General features: G+C 42.5%; 1 protein-coding gene across 3 annotated transcripts in view; it reads left to right on the top strand.

The window, feature by feature from the left end:
- The window catches only part of CAMK1D (calcium/calmodulin dependent protein kinase ID), a 247829-nt gene that overhangs the window by 183984 nt on the left and 42776 nt on the right, over positions 1 to 21069 (top strand). For all 3 annotated transcript variants that reach the window (XM_014949084.1, XM_014949083.1, XM_014949082.1), the window contains exons 4-5: positions 14727 to 14865; positions 19163 to 19289. In XM_014949084.1, the coding sequence (XP_014804570.1) occupies positions 14727 to 14865; positions 19163 to 19289 (266 nt within the window). The remainder of the gene's footprint in view (positions 1 to 14726; positions 14866 to 19162; positions 19290 to 21069) is intronic.

Here is a 21069-nt window from a genome sequence, read left to right as displayed (position 1 = left end):
GCAGCTCCACTGGCACCTCTGGGTCTGTCCCACTCGGGGTTTGCCCATCGCTTGTCAGATGTTGTTACCGAATGCAGGACAATGGGGATCGCTGCGCCAGGCTCCTGAGCCCTGCAGCCAAAGCCTGTATTTCATTTTTGTCCATAAGTTTTTGTGCTCTGGCTACCAGATTAGCAAAAAACCCCTAAGTATCCATCTGTTTTCTGAACTCCCCGGCGTTCTTAGTCAGTGTATAAATCACACAGCCCAGGAACGCAGCGAGGGCTGTATTTGCTGGATTATTGTTTGGGCTTGATCTAATCATTAGTTTTGGTTTGGGATGGAGGAGGAGCTTTTGACTTTTATTTTCACATAACTGTGCTTATAAGATACGCAACAGATGCTAAGGAGCCAGGATTGGCACTTAGCAGTATCCCTGTAAATTGTGAAAGGAAGATTTAAAACTTACTTTTTAAAGTCACAGCTGAATCCATGAAATGATGAGGTCATGGTGTTTTGTCAGCAGGATTGCCCAGGATTTTATCAGATCCTTTACTGTCTAAATTAAGTAGATAGCAATTAAATGGTAGTGCCAAGGATTCCCCGTGGGGTGTGATGAGCTGTTACGGTGGCAGCTCAGACCAGCTCAGCATCCTGCCCATCAGCATAACCCTTTGCATCCCCCAGAAGTGGGATAAGGTCCCAAATCAGGTATGTTGGCTTATACCTCATCCGTAGCCAGAGTGCCTGGAAGAAAATGGGCTCTTGGGGTCACCTCCTGCTGTGGGCCCCCCTGGGAGCAGCAGGGCTGAGCTGGAAGGGGCCGTTCCATGGTTGTAATCTGAAGCTGGTGCAGGTTTACAGCTTGTATTTTTTTGCTCATGAATGGGATTTTATAGGGCAGTTTAAGTATGAAATGTGAAACGTGGGGGAATTATATCCTTTATGGTCCCCAGGAGGTAGAGCTCAAAGGTGAACTGTGCACGGTGCCTGGCAAATAGTAGGAGGCAGCAAGTTTTCTTTGAGGCTTTGGGGTAGTCCTGTTGGATGCTTTGGAGGCTGAGGGGCTTGGGGGTAAATGAGGACCATTTGCCCACTCTGCTTTGGGGTGGTGCTTCCCAGGAGCTGCCTCTGGGGTGCTACCAGGAAGATGACCCAGGTGTTTACTGTGAGACGAAGTCTTTGAGCTGTGCTGTATTGGGCTTTTGGTGGTGGATGTAGCTCCCACCTGAGAGAACCTGGTTGAGACTCTGGTATTTTTTTCCAGATAAGTTTGATTATTTATTTTATCAATTATGGCTTCACTTTTTTCAAACAGTTCGTCACTAACTCACCCGTTGAAAGATATTACAGAAAGAGACAGAGTGATGGCAACAAAACTCCTAAAATATGGAGCATGAACTATAAGGTTTTGCTTGTTGGCATTGATTTGCTCCTCTGTCTTGAAAATAAAATTACTGTGGAGCTAGTTGTGTTGATTAATGAAGAATTAGCTGGAGACTTTCATTTACTGTGTCAAGGAAACCTTGCAAAGTGTTAGAATAGACAGCAGTCTTGAAGCAATAATGTATAAGTGGGTATTTAAAATCTCTCCCAAGGCCATGGGACAGTCCCAGTAAAAAACAGAATGTCTGGCAGTCAGCCAGCCTGGTTTGTTAAGACCCAGGAGCAAATAAACCTTTAAAAATAACAGATACATGAAGCCTTCCCTCTTCTGCTGGAGTCCTCATCATTAGCGTGAACATGTGTCTGTTTTCATTTGAGTTATTAGATTCTTGGAAGTTGTCTCTGTGATGAATTGATGATTTCCATTAGAAACATCTCAATGGCCTGGACTAAATCAGCCACCAGTAAGGCAATAATTGAAGAATTATTAAAATAAGCCCCAGGGAACATTTATTTTAGGTCGGACATTCTGGAAACTTTCTCTTTTGTGTACTGTGCTCCTACTATATCTTTCAACAAATACTTTCCCTCCAGAAAGCATGTTTGATTTTTTTTTTTTTCCTTCAAAAGGCAGTAAATTTGCCATTGTACAGAATAAAACCAGTAAATATGTGGCTGTGGCACCTGGTTTTGGTGCTGGGCAGCCCACATGGACTGAGCAAACAGTTGGCAGGATCGTCTTTTCTGCCTTCTCAATGCCCAGCTGGTTTCACTCGTGGTTTCCCAGCATTTCTGGAGGCTGTCCTTTCTGCTGGCCAGTTTTGCTGGATTGCTGCATTGGCTGCTGGTGGCACCTCATTCTTCCCATCTCTCACGGGGATGCCATGGACAGCATCTCCTTGAGGAGCTCATCCCACGGTAGTTAAAGAGCAGAAAACACATGAGTGTTTGTGGTTCACAGGCCCGACTTCTAGGGTTTTTTTGAGAACATCAGGAATTAAGACCAGATGCCTTTTTTTTCTTGTCTTTTTTTTTTTTTTTTTAAAGAAAGTGCCTCTTTTGTACATCATAAATCTTCCCTTGAGGCCGTGAGAGAATATCTGTGCTGCCCACCCTCCAGCCAAACCACAATAAATCAGTGGGTCTTCCCGGCCCCTGCCGTGCCTTATCTGTGCAAAGGGCGCAGCTTGGAAATTAGTTGTAATTAGTTGTTGCTAATGGGAGAGGGCAGCTGGCGATCTGCAAATAAACATGAAGCTTTAGTCGCGAGTGCTGTTCCTGGCCCATCAACCATGCACGAGCAGCATCACGAATCACGTCCACTCACAGGCTTCCTGCACGGAGCTGGAAAAGAATGGGTAATGTGAAAAATTGCAATTAATAGAGTAGGTGAGAGGAAAGTCTCATGCGGGACACAGCAGGGTATGCTCAACATCCTAGATCGCAGTGGGGTCGGAGCAGTGGGATTTAGACCAGCGTGCGTGCCTTAAACTTCATTTAACAGCTTTGATCTGGCTGTGTGTGCCACCCCTCCTCACTCACCGTGGCCTGCGTCCACTGTCCCCTCTTCAGAGGTGACTGGGCTAGAGATTAATCAACCTGCATACAGTCCTGAGGTCTCCAAATTGAATTCCTGCTCCTCCTGGTTCTTTCAATGACATTACAAGTGCCCTTGCAGCTCCAGTTGAAACTGAATTTGCTGGCTTAAGATGTAATATTGCTCTAAACAGTCACATAAGTTTTGTTTAGCTAAGTCTGCATCCAAGCAGTAAGAATTCAGTTTGATGTCTCTCTACACTACTCAAAATTGGAGAAATTCACTTTCCACTTGGAAAACAGGGTTATTCTGATTGAACTGCGGTGAGATCAACATCATGAGTTGTAGTAGAGTCAACGAATGATGTTCAGAAGAGAGTGGTAATTGGAAACTCTATCTTCTATTTAGATTACATTTGATTCAATATTGAAATACAGATACTAAGTACTGGTCCATATCTTGTCCAGGAATAGCTAGGTCATTATTGATGTAGATGTAAGTGAAGATGCTTAACATGGTAATTCAAGTTTCCAAATGGAGGACTGGAAATGACCATCACTGTACATGCTCATCACTCAGCTCCTAGTTAGCTCTTCACAAAGGCTGTGAAAGTAGCTGTTGAATATCATTTTTTTAGAGAGAAATATCAGATAGAAGCAGGAGAAATGAAGTTACCAAAGCTTAAAAAGAGTAAGGTTGCTTTAATATTGCTAGAGAGTCTGCAGTCTGTGTAAAAAAGATCCAATGACAGGACATGAGAAATTATCATTGGAAAAAACCTCAATGTAATTAGTCAGTGCGTGTAATTAACCACTGGACAAAGCAGACAAGGGATTAGTGGTATCTTCTAAGTCAAGCCTGGCTACACTGCTAAACGTTAGTCTTTTGTCCAGCCAGGAGCTATGGATCTGAGGCAAAAATTGTACAGTCTTTGTTTTGTCTGGGGTCAGATTAGATTATCATAATGGCTTTAAAATCTATGAATCTGTCATATTGATTTTAAGTGAGTGAATCAAAAGACTCCTTTAATGTAGGTATGCACATTCAGACCAGAGTTGAGTGAATAATTCAATAATTAATTTGATGAGCACAAACATAAGAACATGAGCGCCGTTTTATTGGGTCATACCAAAGATTCATCTGTTCCAGGATTGCTTCTCAGATGACAAAGGCTTTTGTCTTAAATCCACCACCTGCTAAGTCCACTAGGTTCCCCATTTCTCATCTATGGTGTGAAATATTTCTTTATATTTCCCTTTTCCGTGTTCCATCTTTTTAATGATTTTGTAGAGCGCTATCGTATCTCCTTTGTCATCTCTTTCCTTTGTGAATATGATCTCTTTTCGTGGAGAAGCTCTCTGGTCCTGCTTGGTTTTCTTCTCTGCCTTTTCCCAAGTTTGGCTATGCTTTTGGCCAAAGTGGCTTCAGGCCTCTTTTCCATAAAGGTCATCGCGGTAGGATTTGTCCAGACGAGCACAGAAATGGACATTTCTGTTCCTCGTGCCCTAAAGTGTGCCCTTAGCAGTATCACAGCCTAGAAATGCTGGATGTTGTGCTGGATGAAAGAGATGAGGGTGGTAGCTCACACACAGGCACTTGTTCTGTAGATTTTCAAGATTGGGTGAGACAAACTTTGTCAACATGTTGAAGGTGTAAGTTTAGGGGATGTTTAGGGGGACAAATTATCTTTTCCTTTGCAGTCAGTTTTGTCCCAAACCTCCTGCTTGCTTTTGTGTGGCCACAGAGCATTGCAGCAAATGGTCTTTGATAACTCCAACATTTATTTTCTGATTTCTATAGGTATTGTATATCTTGAAGTTGTGCATCTACCATAGAATGGGTTTTTCCTTGTGTTTACATTAGTTACTTGCAGATTTCGTAAGAAATATTTCATTATAAGCAACTAGAATTTTGTGTTTATCAGTTCTCTGCAAGTTTCTTCACACTTTCTCAGAAGTTGAAGAGCACATTAATAACTTCTAAAATGTACATACAATTGTTGTAACATTTCAATAAAACAGGGTGGCTACAGTTTAGTTGCTCTGTTTGTTTTTAACTTTTATGTCCTGATATATTATTTCTACCCACTGCTTGGACAAGTTGATTTTTTGCAACAACACATCTTGACCAGTTGACTGCGTTTCTTTCTTTTGGTTCAAAATAAATTTTCCTTGGTTGTGGTTGTCCAGGACAGAGGGACAACTCAAAGTCTATGGGTATTGTACATCCTATAGAAAAGTTAACAAAAAAAAAATAGAATTTATGTGACATACAGGTGATAAAAGGAGCTTCAAAGTTCTTTCTGCACTGAGACAAGTGTCATCCAATGTTATCTTAGCATCAGCTGTTTCCACAGTGATGTCTGCCTGCAAACTTTATTTTAAGAAAGTATGGAATTCAGAGTCAGAACAAGGAATATACACACAAAAGTCAAATTTCTAGTAAGTGTTATTCACAGAAAATCTGGGCTGTTTAATGTCCAGCTGCCCATACTTTTCTGTGGTTCTTTTTGATATTTAGGACAATTCTTAGTGCTGCATTCATCTTATATTTCATAATAGTTTACTATACATTGCGTAATTTACAGTATCCGTTTTCAGTTACATTGGTTCTCATTATTTTTAGGTCTGTTCTCCCTAGTTCATGCTGGCAGGACATTGAGGTTGGTTTCCATTGGAAAACAAGTCAAAAGGAAAACAAACCCAACCTATTAGTGCTGAAACATGACCTACTTTTAAATTGCTGTCAGGTGAGGAATCTCCTCCAGATTTTAACTATCCGCTTATTTTATGGAGAGCTGGAGGAATATGACAGCAGTTAGGAAACACACTGTTCCAGCCCTCAGACGCTGGAAAACATATTTTGTGTTGTGGCTTGTCTACAGAGCTTTACTTTTCTGTTTTCTAGAAGCAAAGTCAGAAAAGTTCAGGCAACAAAATCATATATATTTACAATGAGCAAGAGTGATTGTACTTGGACTGATTTACTGACATCTCACATAAGGAAATGAATAAATCAGGGAGTAATTGCTTCTTTAAAATAAAACTTTTGAGTTATTTAATGCATGCTGTGCATATTTTAACGACACTTTCTAAAATGCTGGGCTTTTTTTCACAGTGAAACCTGTGGTGAATCCATTGTATGTATGGATTCACATGTGGTGACATCAAACCGTTGACTGGCACAGTGGGCACAGGTGAAAGTCACCATTGGTGAGCTTCAGCTTTGCCTTTTCATTCAATGCAAAGCCATAAAGAAAAACAGGCTGAATAGCCAACATATTTGTCCATAGATCTTTTTTTAAAAGGTAGGGACCGCACTTGAGTGTGATCAAGCTGCTAATACTAGATGATTCCTTGGCTCCTTTGGAGGTGCCAATCAAGCTATAAGAGCTTATAAGAGTGGAAAAGAGATGTCCCTGTCTTCTGCCCATCATGGTGTTTGTGGAACTCAGCAGAGTGCTAGAGATGTGAAAGTTTGCTGCAGGATTTGACTGCGTGGTGGGGTTATAAGCACAGGTTGCTTTACTACAGATACGTGCCTCGTTAATAGTGATAGCAGCTCTGGGGGCATGTTGCTGTAGCTGGCAGGTCCTAGGTCTCCTCCACACACCGCTGCCTGGGGGGACAAGCGTAGTTGGAGGCAAGTGGGCTGCTCACATTTGAAGGGCTGTCATAAGCTGTCAGTCAGTAAGGTTTAGTCATAAGAGACTTAAAAACCTGAGGTCCTTTGCCATTTGGTTGCTACTTGTGCTGTCACACGTTTTACCGTTGATGGAAGCAGGGGAAAATTTGAATACAATGTTGAATATTTGAATATGGAATAAAAATTTGAATAAAACAAGACAGCATTGACCTCGAAAAACCATGGACCTCAAAAGAGCTCCGCAGTAAGGATTCTGTGAAGGAAAATATTGTCTCCAAATATTTTTAACTGCCAAACTACATTATATCCCTTAGCTGAGCTTTCCAGAGACTTAACGGTCTTGTCCTGGTGGAAACAGAAGTCTGTTCTCCAAAGCACAACCTCACTATAGCTGCTCAGCAAATGTCACATGAAAACTTTAATGCAGGTTAAAAAAATGTTTTAGATTGCTCAGTTTTATTTGAGAGATGATGACACCATTTTCACCCAAAATTTTCCAAAACTACCCCTCACAGTAGCTGGGCAGCCCTCTGGTGCAGCCACCATTGCAGTGGTGATGAAGGGCTGAGGAACCATCAGCCCTCCAGAATAAATCCCACAGCAACCTTGCTTTGAACAGCACTGTGAAAGGAGAGGGTGCTAACACCCATCCATCCCTCCTCACCACACGCACACACCTGTATTCTGGAAAAATAAGCCAAAATTAATCCCACGTCCTTTCTTTGGTGGCCTTGGAGCAGATATTTATGTTACCATCAAACTTTAAGGTGGATGATTTAAAGCTACAATAACAAGGAAAGTCCTTGCCTCGTTCAGGCTGAATATTTTATGATGTGCTGCAAATGAGAAAGCCAGCGCAGTTTTCTGAGCTGTATACTGAATAAGGCAAGTGTCTGTAGGGTGTACAGTATTTCTGTAGCAATATCTGTCCCTGCCTGATTAACACCTTACATTATTGGCACAAGGCGAATTTTAATCACATACTTATATTTGCAAAAGGTCAGACTGAATAACCATAATGTTCCTTTCTGGGTCTAAAATCTATTAATCTGTTTACTCGTTTTCTTTTTATGTGTTACGTCGTTTGAACAATGAGACGAGGGCAGCCAATTTTTCTTTCCTTTCGAGCAGTGAGCTGGCCAGGTTTGCTTTCTGGTTCTCATGCGTTTTCACAATGCGGAGGAAGTTTAAAGCCAAACAGAAAAGCCCCCCCATTAAAAACAAAATAAATTTTTTAAATGGAAATATTTGTATTAATAAGAATTCCTTCATTATAGAAAAGTAATGCTCAAAGCCAGAACTTCCCAGGAATGGTCCCTTCGGTCTTTCTTATCTCACCTCACACTTCCAGCTTCGTGCCCCTGAGGTTGAGTTATGTGCTTTTTCTGATTTATATTGTAGGAAATTGCAAATGTGTAACTTCTGATCAGTGAGCTGTTCACAGTTGTAGGGTAATGCTCATATTTTACTATTTTTCATATTGGCCTGGGGTGCCTCCTGCTCCAAATTTCTGAAATCAGCCCTCTTTCAGTTAGGCGTCCCTATGCTGAAGATCTAAACGGTGTTAATGAGTCCTTAGGGACGTCTCTGCCTTTTTGCACTGATTCTTCTTACCCAATGTGGTGGTGGATCATGGCTTGAACTGCAGTGAAGAATCAAGTGAACTTCATGTGCTTCTAGAGGGAAAAGCCCACCAGCTCTGAACAGCTTCAATGGGATTCTTTGTGTAAATCCACCGCTGATGAGTTCGTCAATAAGACTTTTGATAAAAAACAATTAAACTGTCAAGCAGTAAACAATCCAGAGCAATTCCAGCCGGTACTCCAAAAGAGATAGGAAAAAAAAAAAAAAAAGTCAATTTTTTGCCAAAAGGCAAAAGTCAAAATGGTATTTCAAAGCGTGTTATTTTTCAAGCTCCTAAAATGAGCAGAAAGGTTCCTACACTTGATAAGAGTGGGGGATGCAGGGGTGAATAAATGAGAGGATTTATCTGTACACACAGATGGTACCAGCAAGAGAAAGAGAGGGTAACATGAATACATTAATATCAATAAATCACTAACATCTTTTTAATTCCACTATTTATTTGTTCTTTTATTCATGTATTTTATTACCTGAAGGCTAACATATGTAGGGATGTTCCCCGCCAGGCAGCCCTGCTGCTGCGGTGGTCTGGCAAGTACCTGTAGAGTGACCTGCAACGCATGAATGCAGGTTTCACACTGCTGGCAAAAACATCAGAAATCCAGAGAGACTGGCTCTTTGTGTATGAGTTTGAGGAGTCTGAAATTACAGGGGAGTTTTTGTTTGGTGCTCATCTTTAATCAAAGCGTTTCTTTGAAACTTTGCACGTTCTGCTTTCCTGATGGTACTGCAGAGATTGCTTCAGAAAAAGGTTGGTCATGTCCTTTCTTCTTCCCTGCAGCAGGGGAAACACCAGAGATGGGTTTCTTTTTGTTTGTCGGTTTGGGTCTTGCCTGATGAACTTGAGGGTGAAATGGGTTAATATCGAGTAAAGGTGTAATACTGATGCTGAAATGTTTCCCCATCTCTCCCAAGTTACATCTGTAAATTAGAAATTGCAAAAATATAGAAAATGTGTAGTGACAAGAACTGATGCCAACCCTTGAACAGAGTCTTAATAATTATTAGGACACTGTTAGTGTGACCTCTCCTTTTCCTCTAATGAGGATCGTGAGGTCTTTCAGGGACCTTTTTTCACCGACTGTGCAGGGTGTTCAGTCAACAGTGTGAACACACAGCTCACGTAACAAGGTGGCTCATCTGGATACACAAAAACACTGGCATTTTCAAAGGTTTCTTTAAAATCAGTCCTAAACTGAGACACTTGAGTATGGCAGCCTGTACTGGAGGTTTGGATCTGCATTTAAACACCAAATTGGGAAGAAACGAGGGGCAAAATCCCCAAATCCAGCCAGGAAAACAAAACAAAACAAAAAGATTAAAAATATAACAAGACACCACTTCTGGTTTTAGCATCTGTCTCTGTTTCCTTGTTCATCTTCATTAGAGATGGTAAAACTTTCTGTAGCTCACCCAAAACCAGAAACTTCAGGAGTTTATTTCAAACTCCAGCACCAAGCTAGATCCTTTGAAAGATTTGCATCATCTGCATGGTTGATAGACTACTTCTCCATAATGAAACGCTAGACCCATAAGGTTTTATCTCAGGAAACCCTGGAATCAGAGAGAAATCTGTGTCTCCCTGTCAGAACTGCAGATTATGCCCCTTTTTTCATATGATCAAGCTGTGTCCTGTTGCCCCTCTTCAAACTGGGGTTTGGTGGCCATGCATCATTAGCAGGGTAGAGGCTGTGGAACAGGACGTTGCTGTGTGTCCTGGTTGGTTCATTGGGGTAAGTCTGATTCTCTCTTTCCTGCAATGAGAAAATGGAAATAATGTTTATTCTGGCCTTCCTTGTGTTGATAGCGATATGAGCTAAAGGTACATAGCCTCAGGTAAAAGATGTAGTAGAAGTGAAAAGTGTTTGTGTTTGTGATTCCTATGTTCCTGGAGCCAGGTGGTGTCCATGAGCCATGGGTGTCCATGAGCCATGTGGACACCCAGCTCAGCTCCTTCTCCAAGCACTGGGTTTTTCCCACACCCCTTGGTGAACCAGGGGAGAGTCATTCTTTGGTGGCTGAGCGAGGACCAAGAGATGGAGCCGCACATGTCTGCAGGCTGTCCCAGCAGGCATCCATGCAGAAGATTCATGGATTCACAGATTTGACAGAGTTGGAAGGGACCTCTAGAGATCATCTACTCCAACTCTCCTGCTAAAACAGGATTGCCTGGAGCACATTACTCAGGACTGCATCCAGCTGGGTCTTGAAAATCTCCAGAAAAGGGGACTCCACGACCTCCCTGGGCAGCCTGTTCCAGGGCTCTGTCACCCTCACCGTAAAGAAGTTCTTCCTCATATTTGAGTGGAACTTCCCATGTTCAAGCTTGTGCCCGTTGCCCTTTGTCCTATCGCTGGAAACCACTGAAAAGAGTCTGGCTCCATCATCCTTCAACTCACCTTTTAGTTAAATTGTAAACATAGATGAGGTCTCCATTCAACCTTCTCTTCTCCAGGCTAAAGAGCCACAGCTCTTTGAGCCTTTCCTCGTAAGGGGGGTGCTCCAATCCCTCAATCATCTTAGTTGCCCTACACTGGACTCTTTCCAGTAGTTCCCTGTCTCTCTTGAACTGAGGAGCCCAGAACTGGACACAGTATTCCAGTTGTGGCCTCACCAGTGCAGAGTAGAGGGGGAGAATGACCTCCCTCGACCTACTAGCCACACTCTTCCCTACGCAGCCCAGGATTCCGTTGGCCCTCTTGGCCACAAGAGTACATTGCTGGCTCTTGGAGAGCCTGTCATTCACCGGGACTCACAGATCCTATTCCTCTGCAGTACTTTCCAGAAGATCCACGCCTAACTTATATTGGTGTCTGGGGTTCTTCCTCCCCGGGTGCAAGACCTTACATTTGCTCTTGTTGAACCTCATTAAGTTCTTCTCTGCCCAGCTCTGCAGCCTGTTGAAGTCCCACTGGATGGTGGCACAACCTTCTGGACTGTTGGCCAGCCCTCCTAATTTGGTATCATCAGCAAACTTGCTGAGGATACACTCTGGCCCCTTGTCCAGGTCATTGATGAATATGACGCAGCTGCTTTGCTGGTTTTTGCTTAGCTCTGAGACCCTGGGAAGGGCTAATGCTACTCTGGATCACAGCGTTACACGGGGTTAAATGTTCTTCAGGTGACTGCACTTGGCTACTTCTCCTTTGGCTTTTTCTTTGCAGAGGAACCAAGATGGAAATCATCAGGGGAAAAAGGTTCCTTGTGCTGATGTTTGGGACAGTGTGTCCAGCTCCATGAGCCAGTGCCAGCTGCAAGACAGGAGCAGTTCTCTTCCACTAATAAGAAATTCCTCCTACCCTTTCTTTCTGGTCAGAAACATTTTGTCTTAAATTTCTTTAAGACAAAGACCTGATTCTGCTCTTATTGCCTGCAGTTTCAACTCTTGCCCCCTGTGCACTGCTCAAAATTGCTGTAGAGAGGGCAAAGCTGGTGCTGCCGTTAAAAAAAAACAACCAATAGCAAACGTATCCCAGAATAATAAAGAATGGAACAAACAAATTGCAGCAGTGCTTTGTGAGTGCCCAGGTCTGTTCAGAGCAGGATGCCAAGTCCCGTCGCAGCAGGGCAGAGAGGGTTGGGATGAAGACCAGCTTTAGACAAACGAGCAACATCTCCTCCATGAGCTTAGCGCTCAGATGCTCTCCCACAGCTGCCCTTGCTGGTTTGCTCCTGGAACAGCATTGACTTCAGTCGTACGGGGAGCAGCATTCCCAATGACATTACGGTTGAGTTAACCCTGTTTTGGAGGAGAAAAGCCATATGGACATAAGCTCCGCGTGGAAAGTAGCCATGGTCTTAGGTACTGAGTTGCAGGGCATCCCTGGAAGGTCAATCCCAGCCGTGACACTTGCCCACAGCAGGGATACACTATAGGTGAGTGCAAACATGTAATGCAGATCCCATGTACCCTAACAAGGAGTCATTACATGAATAAACAGGAGCACGGATCCTTCAACTCTCTGCATGTTCCTGGGATGCAGTTGATGCTCTAAATAAGCCAGTGGCTGCGAACTTACCGGCTGCTGCTTCTGAGTCCTTGGGTTGAGCTCTGGTTTACAATGCATCATTTAAGATGCATTTAAGATGCATTAAGATTTAAGAGCAAATATTTTCCATGTGTTGAAAGCAAATTATAAACAGATTGAGCCTGAGTACAGTAGATCCACTGGACTAAATTTGACAAAGAAAAGCTTTCGATTAAAGAATGAGGCTTAAGGGGGACGGGGAGTGAGCTGGCATGGAGGGAAATATTGTCATTTTAATGAAAAAAATTGTTGTGGAAGTATACTCTCTGCAAACGTTGAAGGAGACAGTCCTTGTGCAGGAAAGCACATGATGTAAATCACTATATACTAAAGCAGTCCATCTCTTGAACATAGCAAAAGTATCTGTATGAAATAGCAAAACAGCACACATTGCATTTTCATGGGGAAATGTGCTGTATTCAGTCATATTAATTACTGCGTGGGCTCAATTTTCAGTGCAATCAATCCACAGGAAACAAAAGGGCTGCAGGGGAAATATAAAAAGACAGTCAGCTAATAGGAGCCAGATTCAATAAAACTGTATCTGCCTGCAGTGAGCGGCGAGGCAGAGATGTGTCCAGTCTCCCCTGGCAGGGCACATGATGGGTCGGGCAAAGGCTGTAGGGCTGAGAGGGGCTTGGAGCAACACCCTGTGTATATCTATATGTGTGTGTGTGTGTGTGTATATTTACATATGAGGAATGCAACTCCTATTGTGAGAAATTAGGAAGGAAAGGGTTTTAATTCAAGTTTTTCTGTGCAGTGTTTAGAGTGTCATCTTGGAGCAGGTTGTCTTGTGGTGGCACTTCTGCCAGTGCAGCCTCTGCCTGCCATACCTCCACCCCACCGTGTCCTGAGCCATGGGCTCTCCAATTTGGTACCATAACAGGGTGTTTTCCTCTGTCACCCCAGCCCTGCTGCTCCGGTCCCTCTCTGCTGGCAAAAACCAACAAGCCCCAGAGCTGCTGGCGTGGCCAGGGTTCTCCTGGGTGGACTTCAGACCCTGGGTGAACTTCACCTTTGCTGCGGAGTTTCGGTTTAATGCCAATATTTTAGCAAGCTGTTTGGTTTGTTTGCCTAGCACTTAATGGGGGGATTATCCGGTTTATTTCTTTTTCTTCACAGATTGCTTTTCAGTTTTGAAGTTGAATGTGTTCATTTTTAGCAGTAGCCTTCTCTGCCATTCAGGCTCCAAGCTTCCCTAGGAAGTGACTTCATGGCATTATTCAAGCAGATTATTGCTTGGAGTGGCTGCGGCTGAATTACCCAGTGTTCATGTGATGGCAAGCTCCCAGTCCATATGTATTTAATGACTGTAATCATTTATTATTTTCCCTTTATTAGGTTTGTTTTTAAAGAAAGTTTTACTGTGCTATTTATGATATGCTAAGTGGTGCAACTTGCTGAAAAAACATATCGCATACATTTTATTTTTAATAGGTTTTGCTTGTTAAAATGGAAATCTTTTATTTACCCTAGTAGGGTAGTTTTTTGCTGACAGTTTTATTATTTCAATTACTCAGACATTTCTTTCCTCTTTTGTTTCCCTAGATATTCCTCCAGGGAGTTTTAATGTGCCCATTCTTTATTTAAGATTGGGTTCAGAACGTGTTATTTCTAGCAGGGCAGAGGAAAAGCGTAATATAGCAGGCATTAAATAGTGGGATGTCAAGGTTTTATTTTCTCTCCTCTTTGAGTTGTGGAATCCCTTCCCCATCTGTGTCATCCAGTGATTAATTGCCCTGATAATCTGCACACCTTCATCAATAACCGCCTGCCACCCGCGCCGGGCAGAGGCCATGCTCTGCCTAAAGGGTTTGTGGCTGCTGATTAATGAACATACGTGTATGACTAAAGCAGGGCGAGACCCCTGAGAGCATTTACAATTGCCAGAGACCCAGAGTTCCTTTAATGAACTAACACTCTATAGTGTAGAGCAGCAGTAACTACCGTATACATTTCACTCGCTGGTGGGGAAAGGAGAATGGGACCATTCCTCCAGGGAGAAACCCAAGCTTTGGTTGGTGGAGTGAAAAGTGAACCCTAAGGGCTCATGCTAGTAGGGAGCCTCACAGTCTCTGTGGACCAGCACCAGTGGGAAGGGGAGACTAAATTCACCTTTACAAAATTAACTGGGGTGGGACAGTGTGGAAACTGTGTGCCAGCTCCCCTGGCTCTTCTCTCTGCAAGTTCTTGTCTTTTGAGTGCTCTCTGATGTGTGATGGATTTTATCGTCCATTACAGCATGGCTGATTCTGGTTTAGTTCTGTTACTCCTTTTCTTTGCCCCTTGCTGCTCTTTTGGTCTCTGAGGCAGAGACCAGTCCTTGGACTATGAAGAAACCAAACCCAAATGGTTGCTAGGACAGTAGGAGAGTCCCCAGAGCTGCAGATGGATGTGTGCTTGGACTGCCCATGGCTGGCGCATGGTCCTGGCTGTCCTTAGTGAGGTAGAAAGCACGTTACAAAGCATGTCCTCACACCTCTGCATCCCCTTGTGTTTTCCAGAGTGTCTGGGGGAGAACTTTTTGACCGCATCGTCGAGAAAGGGTTCTACACCGAGAAGGATGCCAGCACCCTGATCCGGCAGGTCCTGGATGCTGTCTACTACCTGCACCGGATGGGCATCGTGCACAGGGACCTCAAGGTACAACCACAGTGTGACTCAGTCCTCCGGGCAGTGTTAATGAAGGTTGCATAATTATGTGAGTCTAACACATTTCCATGTGTTAGTAAATCTTTAGTCCAGCCTCCTCCGGGACTGGCTGTTTCAGGAGGGTTTTACCATAAGAGAGATGCTCTGAAGGCTCCATATCCTCCCCTCGCAACTGGTTTTAATGAGGGCTTTGCAATCAGTGCTGTTACAATGTCAGTTTTGCACATATCATGTTGGAGAAAAGTCATTCATTAAGACCTGAAATGTTACATTAAGGCAGGGAACTCATCTCAGCTGGGATGTGTTTACTGCTGTAAAGTATCTTGCAGATTTGCTGTGCTATATTTACTTTTAACTTAATAATAATTAGGAACAACAAATAGTGTTGGAAAGTCGAATGATTTCCTGGTGTGCTATTTGGGCTAGTGGTTTTGGAGACATTTTTCACAGGAAAGGTTCTTCTAAGGAACATTGTGTGCCAATGTGAATTTTAGATGATAGTTTTCTTTCCAGATCTACTGTGTTACCACATCAAAAACTCTCCGCTTCTCTGGCCAAAAAAACCCAACCAAAATGATATTTCTGTATTGTTTCCTTCCTAAATCTTAAACTATCATTAAGATAAGCTGAAAGGCTTGGATTTCATAACACAGCTAGACCTCCCCATTTTTAATATCTCAAATAATGAAATAGCAGAAGGCAATAGAAAAAGGTACAAATGTCAAAAGAAAAGAATGGGTTCAGTTCCTGAGCTAGTTAATTCTACCAAAGTTTACCTCCAGAAATTAGGAATTCAGTGAATGAAATAACACCTCTTGCTGTGTTTTGGAGAGATGCTCCAAACAGGAATTGCCTTGGATGTTGATGCTGTGGCCTTGAATTGTCCTCATGTAAAGATAATAGAATTTGACAAAACAAGTCAAATTATGCAAAGGCTTAATAAACATTAATAGAATCAAGAGCCTCAAATGCCACAAAGAACTCTTTTTTTTTTTTCCTTCTTAAGTACCATTTTGTATTAAATGTATTTTTAAATCAATTGTATTTTTAATACATTCTAATATTAAACTGCATGTTTCTGATTCTTGGCAAGTCCCCTCAGCGAAGGCTGTAGCGCCGAGAATGTGACTTCGCTGTTCTTCCTTAAGATGGATGAAAAATTGTGGTGATGAGAGATACTATTTATTTGCTTTTTATCTCCTCCAAAATTAGTGCTGATGTGAAATGCTGCATGGAGTAAAATAATTATTCCAAGATGTGAGGCAGCGGGGCCAAAACAGAGCCTGTTACCCGTGAAACCACCAGCCCCACAGTTCTCCAAGGTGGAGCAGTGCCCAGGAGAGGCAGACATGGCCTCGTTTTGTGAAAACCTCAACACAGTCATTTCCTTCTGCCACTCTTTGACTCCAGATGTGAATCTTTTTGCTGCGCAGGGGCCGTTCCTGCAGGATTGCAAGCTTTTCCCCACCTTACTGCTATAAGGGACAGTCCTGGGCACCTCTGCCAGAAGTGAGCATCCTGCGAGCTTCACTTCAAAAGATAGAGTAGAATAATAGAAAGTAGAAATGTATTTTTTAAAGTATTGCTTTGCACATTTTTAAGGCAAAACCTTGAATATGCTGAAGGAAAATATACACTGGTATCTGCAAACTGTATTTCCTCCTCATCGTTGTGCAATAACAGTCCTCTATAATGGGGTTTTTTGTAAGGAGGCAAGTTGGTATTCTGTCTCCTGTGGTCTTTATGTGCTGCCCCCCATTCTCATTGATTTCCTGGAGTATGTAAAAATATTCTCATATTTATTAGAGTTCCATTGCACTTCAGTACGGAAGCATTGTTTATTATTTTAACATGACCAGCTTTCTCTTAATTTCAATTTGTAGGAAATAACTTCAGGCTTCTTTCATCAACCAGAGGTTTTGGAGGGAGGTCTGAGTGCTCTTAATTCAGATATTCCATTGTATGAGCTCTTAATATTCCTGCCTTTATAATTTAAAGAAAGGCTGTAGCTCTCACTTTAAAGCAAATTAGTCTTATTTAAAAGTTCCTATAATCAAATGTGTGATCTGGTAATTGGGAAGTGGATTCATCTACAAATTACTTTCAGAGTTTATGTAAGGACATGCCGAATTTAGATCAAACCAACCTTCTCCAGTGATATTTTGGGGCAAAGACTAGCTCTTTTTCTTTCTTTTTGTTTGCAAGTCTTTGTCAGTATCATATCAGTTGTTAAAATGACTCATAAAATATGGTGTATGAGGAACACCTACTGTGAATTTCTGTTAGCAGAAATATACCATGATGACAAAAATGCAGATATAATAAGGCTTTTTATGATCTCAAAATATCATGATAAGTGCAAGTTTTGAATTGTGATCCCTCAAAATGAAACTCTGGGAAAGAATCCACTCTACAAAAATACAACCCTTGAAACGTCTATAACAATTATTTATTGTAATTATGTGTTATTCAGATACCAAAATAGTACTTGCTGTAGTTGGGAAAAGCAGATCTGTCCTCCAAGTCTCTAATGTAAATAACGCAGCAGCAGATAACAAGAGATGGCAGCAGATGAAGTCCAAGGAAATCAAAAGGACTGAAAGGCTCAAGCAGCTCTGCTTTGTACAGAGTTCTTTTAAACAGGTTTTAAATGAGTTTGAGTTTTACATGAGTGGGTTTCTTGGCCTTAAGTGAGGAGCCTGAGGTGAGTTTGCAGAAATCATTGAGAAATGAATGTCTTTCCCTTAATACCAGCTCTACCAACCCCTCACAGACCAGAAGTTTACCAGTGAAAATCAGGAGTAACTCCAACCAAAGGCAGACCATGGCATAGAACTGACTCCTGTGGTCAGTGAAAACGGCATCATTTGTAAAGGACAGTTAAAGCACTGGACTTGCTTTTATGTTGAGAAAAAAACACAAATGGTACCACTTTATAATTATTTTTATGAACAGAATCATTTCCCTTTTTGCCTCAGTCCCCGCTGGCTCACAGCTGTGAATGCATCTTGTAGATTCTCTCATGACCATTGTGTCCCATGCATAAAGCCATCTCTATGTGGCTTCATGCTGGAGCTGGGGAGCCAAAAAGTTCTTTAACCTCCACTTGAAGCTGAACAGGAGCCTCAGAGTAGAGTGGAGGCCACATCACCCCTCAGTGCTTCTTTGTCCCTCCTTTCTCCAGGGCAGGAGGTTATGGTGATGGAGGAGGGAAGACAGATGCTGGTGCTGCTGCAGTGCAATTGCTCCTCCTTACAAATCTGAGCTTGGATGTGTCCCAAGGAGTTTGATGATGTTGTGGCCCCACACAGCTGCTTCTCCCTGTTTCCTGGAGCACACAGCAGGCTGACAGACAAAATGTGTCACGTGTGGGTGGGCGTTCGTACCAGCTTCTGGGCAAAAGTCTACACCAGGTTTATGTTGAAACGCTGGGTATCCATCACTTTTATAGATGAAGACCCCAAGGCATCCCATTCCCACCAGGCTGTCAGAGTGCCAGCAGATGCTGGGCCTTTTTGTGAGCCCAGATATTGAGAAGGGGAAGAAGTGTGCTCTCACAGCAGATAGTGAGAGCTTTGCTTTGTAACAGTAGCACATTGAAAACATATGGATGGAGGACTCTGCTGTAGCAGATGGAGTTTGGTTGGGCTCTCCAACCCGCCTGATGTCAGTATAAAGTCACAGCGCTTTGTGGAGTGACTCTGCTTTCCTCTCAGCATAAACAAGTCACTGTGCTTAGTGCTACAGGATTTTTTCCTAATCAGGTCTAGATAAAACATCCTTGCTGCAACTCTGTTAACTGTAAAGGCAGTTCCTCTCTCATAACAGTTTATTTCCAGGGGAGAAGACACTAAAATTCTTTAATACCTACTGTTTTCCTTTTTCTAAATGCAATATAAATTTTTTTCATTGCACTACCTGGATTTACCGTATTTACCTGCCTTCAAATCAAATTATCCTCGCAGATAATCAAGTATCTGCATGGATAATAGTCAGACACATCTCACAAGTAAGGGATGAGCCTTTGTTCTTATTTGAGGTGCCAAAGGAGAGGTTTTTTTATCTCAGGAAAGTTACTCAAAGCTCAAGGTATCAGCTTCTTCCATTAGTTGCCATGCAGGAGTCTGGAGAGGATCTCCATATAGGTTTCAAAGGCAACTCTTTAGGATTTAGGGAATCAAATTATGTTGGCATATGATGTAACTAAGAATTGTATTAAATGCAAAGCATCAACCAACAGACTTTGTTACTGGACTTACATATTCAAACCCCTTATTCTCCTTTCTAGCCTGAGAACCTGCTTTACTACAGCCAGGATGAAGAGTCAAAAATCATGATCAGTGACTTTGGATTGTCAAAGATGGAGGGTAAAGGAGATGTGATGTCCACAGCCTGTGGGACTCCTGGCTATGTTGGTAAGAGGTTTGATTATACTGTCTTTCCACTCTTCCCATGCAATACAGATGCATAGTCAAAAGGGTAGAATACTCATTTTCCAGTGTTGTTGGATAGGGCACATGAGATTTTACAGATGTTCATTAGAACTAGAGATTTCAGAAGTTACTGGTGCTCTGTCTTGTGTGTTTTTCTACTTTGTGTCCACATCCTACGATCCAGGTCAGGGACTATGGGTTTCACTTTCAGCATTTTAATCCTTTGCAAAATACATCTTCTCAAAGACCCTGTCTGGAGCTGTTAGGAGCATGTGAAGAATAGCCTCAAATGCATTGATTCTGCAAGAACCTATAAAACCAAGAAGCTTTATCTGATGTAAGATATTATTTTCATCATAAAGGATAGCATTTGGCAGATTCCCCTGATAGAAGATAGTAAAATGAGAGACTGCATTTATTCAGACACATTCAGTCATCCTCTGTTACAGCCATGTTAAGTTACTGACTCCTGGATGTCAGTATGCAGAAGCCTTTTAGATCTCTGAGCCTTCCTGGACAGCATCAAATTGTTTCCTATTATTTATTCTTTGGTACTTTGTCCACTCGGGGGTGATTGTACCCAGCTACCAATTACCATTATGTTTACCAGCATCCTTTGAAAAAAGTTAAAGTAACTGAGTATGAGAATTATATGGCAGGAGATGACAGAGTCTGTTTGAGCAAACACAGTTTAAAAGGCTTCCTTCACGCATGAGACATCCAGCAAGCCTCTGCCTCCTACGACACCAATTAGTCAGCTGAGGCAGTACAATTAATCTCTGGGGTATCCATGAAATCCCTGAAACTGAAATGACAGTGGCTTCCCCAGAGATAGATTTGTCTCACATCTTTCCAGTAGGAAGAAACTGATGTTTTCCAGCTATCAGAGAAGCTCCTTTTGCTTTGCAGCTGCCACCTCACCTGTGTTTTCATAGCTCTGAGGACGCTATGGTAGAAGAACTCAAAGAGATGATGTTGCTATGACCCAGTGATCCAAATTTGTCCCAGGAATAGCTTTTTCCCAGCATTATCTTCACACTGCACGGGCACACTCTATCCCGATAACATCAGGAAAAGGAATAGGTTTCTTTGGTCTCCCCATGGTGAAGCCACCAGCCCATCATTTTTGTATTTTAAGACATAGGAGTCAGGATGCACTCTGTGCGGCCTGAATAGCTGTCTTGTGTAATCACACCAGACTGGAAATCTTCTTCCAAAGCACTAGCAGGAATCGAGCTGAGACTGCAATTTTCGTAATTTTTGCTGTCAGCTCTTCTGTCCTTAATTAACATGTTTTATTTTGTTCTGAAATGGGCACTGACTAGAACAAGCCTGCGAGACGCAGGGAAGCTCGGGTGATGTTTGCTGAAGCATTGATGAAAATGAGGGAGTGGGACTATGTGTCGGGCACCGAGTGATCTCATATGGCCTCTCAGCGTGCCATTTACATAAGAAAACTTGCTATTTTGGAGAGGAAGCTCTGGGAGCATGTGGCATGAATTGTAGTGCTTTGGGAGAGGTTTGAGAGCTCTCATTACTCCTGGTCTGGGCACTGAGAGCTACACAAGTGCCTCCAGGCCCGTTGTTACCTTGCTGAGCGCAGGATTTACTCATCACAGTTCCCGAGGTCACGGCCGCTTATTTCTGAAGTGCTGGCAGGAGTTTTGCCCCTTTCTCACAAAGAAAACCGCTTTAAATATTTGTTCTATTTCTTTTTGTTGCACGGGAGACGGCTCCTCTTTAGTGCTGCTTTTTTTTTATA

Source organism: Calidris pugnax, unplaced genomic scaffold (genome assembly GCF_001431845.1).
Source record: "Calidris pugnax isolate Ruff unplaced genomic scaffold, ASM143184v1 scaffold125, whole genome shotgun sequence".
Lineage (NCBI taxonomy): Eukaryota > Metazoa > Chordata > Aves > Charadriiformes > Scolopacidae > Calidris > Calidris pugnax.
The sequence above is the reverse complement of the archived record's forward strand: the minus strand, read 5'-3'. Positions and strand labels throughout refer to the sequence as shown.